We start from the raw sequence: 8942 nt of genomic DNA, 5'->3' as shown, positions 1-8942 counted from the left end.
GTTTTACTTGGTTTTCGTGACGAAGATTCAGAAGAAAACAGAGGCTGATGGTGGAAAATTGAGAAATTTGATGTTCTCTAATCTTCTGATAAGTCTCAGGTGATTCGTGCTATTATCAAAATATGTGAAGGTCAAAGTTGTCACGATTAAATATTTTGTTATTCAAGCCAGAATTCTATTTTTCGAATTCTTTTAGAAAAATCGCGTTGCTAGCAAAACTGCAGAAACCAGACGCTGATTGTTAAAAGAACTGAAAAAATAATTTTGGATTTTAATGAAGCGCTTTTATGTAGATTTTTTTTATTGCTCCAGTTTCGAAACGTGTTTGATATTTAACTTTTCGTCATGACCAACAAAACGTAACTCTTCTGAAATACTGAGAAACATCCCAAAAATGGGCACAGCTTTTGAACAGTAGTACGCTTGCTCGGCTGGTTTTCGCCAGCACAGCCGCGGGGCCGATATCCAGCACGCCAGGGGGCTACATCTGCCTTTTTTGCCGGGCCCTTCCTGCCCAATTCAAAAGTGAGGGCTGGGCGGGGCCGAGCAGAGCCTTATAAGAGAAGGGCGCCCAGGTTCCTCTACTGTATTTCCAAGTTATATCTCCGTCTGTCGCGCGCTGCGTCCCGAGGGCCCGGTGACCAAAAGAAAAAACGGGCCACGAGAAAGAAGCAGAAGTCTGTTGAGCATTAACAAATTTAAAGCTGCAAAACAATGGATTACTGACAACTAAGAAACGCTGACCTACCTGTTCTCCGGAGCGGAATCGCATCACTTTTTCATTTTTACGCATTTTAGACTCCGTGCGACAAGGAGAACCCTTTCTGCTTGGATTTTCTTCCCGATACGTGCCAACTTTTAGGAGGACTTTATATTTATTTTTGTTATTCTGAAAACTTCGGTCACAGATAAAATATTCTCTTCTGAAGACTTTTGTTTGGGATGTTGAGTTCTGTGAAGATGGAAGAGTGGAATACTTACTACACAGCCAGCGAGGCCAGCGAGGTAATGACAAGCGAAAACGTGAAAATATCAACAGTAACTACAAATAAATCCAGTTTTTTCTTTACTCTTGTTATAAATATTGCCAAAGTTTCCGCCTTTGTTTTGGGGGATTTAAAAAAGGGAGAAAGAGAGACAGACCGTGAGGGAAGACAAAATGTTCGCTTATGGAGCGGGACTCCGAATCAAAAGTAGTTGCTTTGATACATTCGAAAATAATCTTATAAAAGTAGGCGAAAACCTCGAATTAACATGGAAATATTATGACACTGTCTTAAAAATATGGCATTAGTAATGGAAAATCAAATCTCGGGAATCTGGACAAAAAAACAAACAAACAAAAAAAAAACCCGAAAAAACTAAAATTAAGAAAATAATAATATCGTAATATGTGAGTAACTAATATTTTTAGCAGTTATGGTAAACAAAGATCATAAATAAATCAAGAAATAAAAAGCAAGTCAGGAAGGGGCTCGCTTCTTCTGCAAAATAAATACTTTGATTTTAAATCAACAATGAGACAGTTATAATTTAACGGATTTCGTAATAAATAGTCTGTGAGAATTATATGATGTTTTTAAAGGACATAGTCTCACTGTTAGGCCTTAATCCTTTGTGTCTCTACTCCGCTTAAGTGTTGCAACGATTCAAGTGTAAATGAAACAAGACTTTTTCCTCCCTAATTAAATTAGGAGTTAATTCCAGCAGCAGCAATTCTCACCTCAACCCAGCCTGATTAAATTACCGAGAAGAAAGCGTTTGATAATAATTAACCAAAACTAAGCGGGCTAAGATACTGTTTTTTATCACCCGCAGATTTAGTATTTTCGCATCCATAAAAATTAAATATCAGTAAGACTCGGGATTCAGAGAAGCACAATTCTTGACATTTAGCTCTGAATTATTCAACTTTATTCCACACAAAAAGGACTTGGAAGTAGTATCACTCCTCCACTTTAGGTTAAATACTGAAGAACTTGTTTTTTCCATGGCAGCAGTGGAGGAGGCCGTCTGACCGAGAGGCACCATGACGCGCTTTTTACGCATTTTCAGGTTAACATCGCTGTGTGAAATCCATGTCCCCTCTCAGCACACTGAGAGCTTCATTGTGCATTGATAAGAAGTGACTTTTAACACTGGGAGTCTGGGAGTGTTTCCTTTCACATTTCACGTTTTGCCCGAGAAATTTAGATCAGTTATTTCCAACAGAAGTGTTAAAAATCGAAATCAAAATTAGATAGTTACAGAATTTATATAATTATTTGTCTTATTTAATTTCTTTTCTGTGTTCACATTGCAACTAACTAGATTTTGTCCCTCCTGTTTACTCCAGATGTACTCATCTCCTACAACCATGAACTCTGGTCTGGGCTCCATGAGCTCTATGAGCACCATCAATAACTACATCAACTTGAACCCAGCCACTGTCTCGCCTGCTGGTATGAACATGTCATATCACCCGCCCACCACCAGCATCAGCAGTTCACCACTGGCCTCAATGGGCTCCGTTCCCGGCCACATGTCCCTCTCCCCAGTGGCCCCGTCCCTCACCTCAGGCTCACTAACTCAGCTGGGCCCTGCTGCTCCAGGCTCCCTGAGTTCTTTGTCCCACTACCAGGACATTAGCCCATCCATGAGTCAGCTGGGATACACCTCTCCTGCAACTCTGAACCGAGCAGGGGCAAAGGAGATTAACCCAAAGCCCTTCCGACGGCCAATGACCCATGCCAAGCCACCATACTCCTACATCTCCCTCATCACCATGGCCATCCAGCAGAGTGGCAGCAAGATGTTAACCCTGAATGAGATTTACCAATGGATCATGAACTTGTTCCCCTACTACCGTGAGAACCAGCAGCGCTGGCAGAACTCCATCCGCCATTCCCTCTCCTTCAACGACTGCTTTGTGAAGGTGGCTCGCTCACCCGACAAGCCGGGCAAAGGCTCTTATTGGACTCTCCACCCACAGTCCGGCAACATGTTTGAGAACGGCTGCTACCTGAGGCGCCAGAAACGCTTCAAGATTGAGGACAAGTCAGCAAAAAAGGCAGCCAAGAACCAGGACATGGGCTCAGGAAAAGTAGTTCACAGTGTCGATCTCTTGGTGGAGGATCGCAGCCCTGGAGGTGGATCAGAGGGAGCAGACTCCACCCACTCGGATAACTCCCACCCGGGATCTTCAGATGACCAGCCTCATTCCCGAAACTCGATGGTTTCATTGGAATGTCCACCATTGTCCTCCTCACACCTCCACAACCCACCTGTCTCCCTGCCACCCTCCTCCACCCCCTCATCTTCCATCTCTCCATCCTCCATGCCCCTCACTGGCACCTCTTCCTCCAACCCACTCCTCCACTCCCAGACTCTACCTAGTAGCTCCCACCTCCTGCCGAGTGTCATGCAGCAACACATGGACATACAGAGCGACCCCCTCAAGTCTTTAGACCCCCACTACAACTTCAACCATCCATTCTCCATCACCAACCTCATGTCCAACGAGCAAAAGATGGACCTCAAATCCTACCAGGACCAGCTGATGACCTACAACACCTACACTGGGACCTCTCCTGTAGCAGCGAAGCAGATCTACGACAGCCCGGGGCCGACCACAATGGACTCGGGCGCTTACTACCAAACTCTGTACAGCCGCTCAGTACTCAATGCCTCCTAATATGGACTTTTAGCGACTCCCACACACACACACAAACCTGCTCATGGAGGAAAGCCAAGATGGAGACTTCTGTGTCTCCCTGCATCTGTTAAAATGGACTCCAATGCTTTTGCCATCTTCCTCTTTCATTCTCTCTGCGTCTCTGGACTTCAAAACTCACATCCAAAATAAAATGGCTGCCATGTTTAGAGGGACAAAAGAACACACCTTTTCTTTTTACCATCTCTGTCAAACAAGGAGACAAACTGGTTACACGGAGGACAGAAAAGTGAAGCTGGACAATAGGAGGTCTTAAATGATAGTGAAGTCATTTAATTTGTCTGTGTGTAAGTTAAAGTCCAATCCTGAGAATTGTGTGTGGCAAAAAATAGCCTTGTATAAAATGTAAATAGAGGTAATGAGGAGGGGAAAGGATATTTGCATTTATTTATGAAGGGAGAAATTTTAATATAACTTGTATTGTGCTCTGTCGACCAGTTACAACCGCAATGTGAGGTTTCGTTTTTTATCCAGAGGAAAGTTTCAGGTTACTGCTTCAGGCAGGTGTTACTGCAACTGGAGACATTTAAATTCATTTCTTTGTGAGTGTGTTACAACATTGGTCATTTTTTTGTTTTCACGCCCTGATCTGTCGTGTTTTTGTCAGATCGGGCATCTGTCAATTTAAACGTGTAGCTCATGAACTCTGTGCTTTCAAAAAAACGCGTCGTCTTTTTGGTTAATATGAAGAAAAAAAACATTGTGTTCCTGCTGAGGTTTAGAGTAAAACAAAGTAACAAAAAAAAAGAGAAAAATCTGTAGTGAGAAGGAAAGATGCAAAGCAACTGTGGTAAAAAAAAAAATATGTGATGTGTTTCAGATGACCAGAAAATAGTTCCTTTTATTACTGCGTGAAGCATTTTAACTGCATGCCTTTCCAGAGACTGTAACATTTCGAATAACAGTTAACTGGTGAGGTGCATGGAGGAGTTCTGTCAGTTACTAACAGTGGTGGGAGGAGAGATGCACTACTGGAGGATTTACATACAGTACTTTGCACTATAGAGCTCTCAATGGCCAGGTGGGCTGATAGTGTGTGTGTGTGTTACAACAATACGTAGGAATGTCCTCCTTAAACTGTCAACGGATCAGCAAAGTAGTAACCGTGTAAAAGTGGGTCAAAAGACCGCCCCCATGTCTGAAAAGTGCCTTTTCTTCAAATGACTGCTGATGTGAAGAGATCAATGTATGGATGATCTTTTGAAGGATGATAAGCAGCAGAGGATGCAGAAGTTTCAGGTCACGCGATGTCCTCTGTGGAACATGTTTTAGTTTCAATGCCAAATGTCCTTTATTTAAAATATGTTGCTTTTCCAACTTTGAAAGTGTGCTGATATAATATATTGTTTGTGTTTCCTTTTCTTTCGGTTTAAGTGTGATCACACTGATTCATGTTTCTTTTTTCTTATTAAAGAGGGGACAAATGGTGTCTTTGCTTTTCTTCTTTCCATCATTTTTAATAAAGGAAGAGTTTGTTGGTCAGCACATCCTGGATCAAACATAAACAAAACAGCAAATCCTTAGCGTGGATTTGCTGTTTTGGATTAGAAGAAAACACATCAGCTCTTTAAGGATTTCACACAGATAAAGCATTCAAGAATAGCCTTTTATTACAGATTTTATTATTTCAATAAGTGAGACAGAATAAAAGTTGAGTCTTTTTAAAGATCATTTTTGCAAATGCACAAACATTTCTAAAAGTTAGCCACTGAAACAAATGTTACAGCAAACAAATCAATTATAAAATTATATTTTTCTACATCCTGCACTATTGTTGGCAGCACATCTCTTACTTGTCCTGGCCAATCAGTCACAGCTCTTTGGTAGGGTAGTGCTGCAGGAATAGCACTGCCTTGTTGAAACAGCTCCTGACCAAATGACTGCGGTGTGCGACATGTAGGACATGTAGGACTGGTAGACTAAACATGGCTGGATCACACTGAGATCCTCAAAGCCGACCTCTGCGCAGACCCTCTGCCTGGGCGGCATCGCACACACACAGAGTGAGGCCCTGACCACTCCAAAAACTACTGACCTGCCTCTGACCCTGCACTAGAAAAACCGTCAGCAAGTCAACGAAACAAAAACAGGGGAAAGTAGGAGCAGGACATTTATCTTTTTTGCCTTTAAGGACCAATTCCAGAGAGCTCCACCTAAACAGTAAACACACAACTTTCTGCATGTTTAAGGAGATTTTTCAAGCAAGGGAGCAACAAAATATATAGACTAAGCATGGACACTGGCTGAATCTCTTGCAAAATATGGAGAGGATGAGATAGTATAATCATACATATGAAAATGTTGACTTCAGAGAAAATTCTGTTCAACACTAACGGTTCTTGCTTGGAGCCTGCATCGAAATGCAGGTAAATTCATGCTAAAACCACCAATTCATGTCTAGAAACATGAACAAATACAATGCTATTTTGTCACCAAATTATTTAATAGGAGTTAATGCATTGACACACACACACACACCCACACACCGCACGCTGGCACGCTGGCACGCCGCCTGTCTACCTGCCCTACTCTCTACCTGTCTGCATGTTTGACAGTTGCTCAACCCAACCCTATGCTGTAGCTGTTGTCACAGATTTGTCCCTGACTGCTCTTTTATCTTAAGCACAGTAACAAATAACGCCAGTGCATATGATCAGCAGCAGCACACACTCTGAAGATATTGGCCTCATTTTTAACCTCAGTCTTAATCAGCGTTTCTGACTTTCATTTTTCTGTCTGTTTCTTGCAGCAAGATGTTTTCGCCAAAAGTATGGTGTTGTAAGTCATTTAACTCATGTAGGTTTTGTTAGCAAACTGTATTCATAGAGTACATGAGTGAAATGCACAGACAAACATGTCTGCAAATTAGTGCTAAGGAACAGCCGGCAAAACTGGAACGCTCGTGCGGCCGTCAGAGGAACTGAGGTGCTCGCACATCAGCTTAATCCTTCAGACCAAGAGGTTACCACCAACTTACCAGCCTATTTCTATTAACTATTGGAGACAGTGCCTACTTGATACTTATGAAGAATTACGAATGAATCAAGTAGGCAAGACATGTTTAAAAAAAGAAAAATTAACTATTAGAGAGAGGAGGAAAAAAATATAACTAATCTTTCTTTCCTTTCCATATGGTTGTCCTCAACACACACACAGGCAAGACACTCTCATACATATGCCTTAAAGAAATAAAGAAATGCTAAGTGTGAAACTTGGGCAGTTCTTTCATACACAATAGTCCCTTTGGAGCATTTAGCTTGATAAGATAGGCAAGCACCCACCTGATATGGTCTCCACAGCTACAAAGACACACACACACACACACACACACACACACACACACACACACACACACACACACACACACACACACACACACACACACAGGAAGGTGTTCCAGGTATGACTAACCTGACTCTATAATGTCACTCATAGTAATCAGGAGACCTCGCTGATAGTGGTCACATTCATTCCAGACTTTTGGTGAAGGAAAACTGATTAGAGTCTATCCACAGATAACACACTGTGACTTAAAGGTTTGAAGGGGCAACAGTGCAGCAGCTCGAGCAATTTCAGCACCAAAGAGAGAAAAAATTCAGATGTGACCCTTACATTTGTAACCTTTCATCTGTAATCTGTAACCCTGGGCTGACCGAGTTTCCAGACATGGGACTCTTTGAAAACAGATACTGACTGCTGATAACAGTCTGGATGTCACAATAAAATATTCTCCTCTACAAATGACCATAACAGCCCCAGATTTTGGTTACAGATTCTGGGATTTTCCCACACACTTCTGTGTATCATTTTCTTTTAAAGATTTAATCTCATAAAATTGATAAAGTTTATCAGATATAACCAACTCTTTGTCAACATAATTATGCACATCAGACTTGTAAAAAGTAATTGAAATATCTGTGTTGAATAGTATGAAATAAGTATGAATAGCCACTGATTTTTGTGGCTTTTTTCTATGGTGAGTATGGTGATCAATTAAGTTCATAAGACTTTTCCAAAGTTACAAAAGTAAAAGAGGAAAACATGGAAACAAACGCTGGAATATACCAATGTATTCATGTCATTCAGACCATGACTGCAACATGGATGCACCTTGTTTGTGGAATACAGTGTTGGGTTACAAATGGCTGGTTACACTACAGAATTATTGGGATTAAATAGTAATTGTTAGATTACAAGTACTCGTGAAGTAATTTTGTATTACCAAACACAAACTTTCCTTTACGATTACCTCACATCTTATTTATTTCACTTTTATTTATATATCTAGCCTTCTATAGAGTATATCTACCTGTGAATGCATTGCTCTTACATCAGTGCACAGTGAGTTGATACTTGTAGTATTTACCACACCAAAAGTAACAGTAACAAGTAACAAGCTCTTGCAAACAAGCTCGTTGGGGACACAAGAAGACCACATCATCCAAGAAAGAGGCCTAAACATGTCTGGAGATGTACGAGAGCATATCACATAGGACATGAATGCACTGCTTAGAGGAGGTCTTTGCACTAGTAACGTCTGGAGGTAAAAGAACCTGTGCAAAACATTCTCAGAGTTAAGCAACAAAATATGTTCATGAATTGGGAGGAGTACATCGTGAATGTGTGACTGCAAGCTTGAATCTTGCAGATGTCATCTCTGCATAAAAGGCATGCTACGTCGTGTACTGGCACTAACAATGGATGGAAGGTCGCACATGTTGGATCTTTTAAATTATATTTTTAACTGATTTAATTCCTCTGAATACTGTGCTGTTCTGTAAGCACTGGGTCTGCAAGTGGTACTGAATGATCAAATTAACAAACATATTTTCCCACTTCATAACATCTGTTCAGTTAAGCCACAGATGTTGAACTGCAGGCCTCGAGGGCCGGTGTCCTGCAGGTTTTAGATCTCACCCTGGGTCAGCACACATTAACAGGCTTCTGGAGAACCCCAAGACATGTTGAGGAGGTAATTTAGCTATTTAAATCAGCTGTGATGGATAAAGGACACATCTAAAACCTGCAGGACACCGGCCCTCGAGGCCTGGAGTTCGACACCTGTGAGTTAGGCAGAAGATTTTGCTTATTTAAAACAACATCCCTAATTTGGGGCAAAGCACTTCGTTTGGTGGTGCTTCCAGAAGATTTATAAGATGACAGTTAAGATATGTTTCAGTGACAAATGGTTCCTAAAGACATTATCGTGACACAACTGTCATTTTTAGTA

At 41.4% G+C, this 8942-nt stretch overlaps 1 protein-coding gene across 1 annotated transcript; it reads left to right on the top strand.

Moving 5' to 3' along the window:
* Positions 1 to 546: 546 nt before the first annotated feature.
* foxa3 (forkhead box A3) lies at positions 547 to 5141 on the top strand. Its single transcript, XM_026193409.2, has 2 exons — positions 547 to 1005; positions 2336 to 5141. The coding sequence occupies exons 1-2, from the start codon at positions 943 to 945 to the stop codon at positions 3671 to 3673; spliced, it is 1401 nt and encodes a 466-aa protein (XP_026049194.2). The 5' UTR covers positions 547 to 942; the 3' UTR covers positions 3674 to 5141.
* The last annotated feature ends 3801 nt before the right edge of the window (positions 5142 to 8942 follow it).

The sequence above is a fragment of the Astatotilapia calliptera genome, chromosome 14 (genome assembly GCF_964374335.1).
Source record: "Astatotilapia calliptera chromosome 14, fAstCal68.1, whole genome shotgun sequence".
Taxonomy (NCBI): Eukaryota; Metazoa; Chordata; class Actinopteri; order Cichliformes; family Cichlidae; genus Astatotilapia; species Astatotilapia calliptera.
Note: the sequence above shows the minus strand (reverse complement) of the source record. Positions and strands in the feature narration are given on the sequence as shown.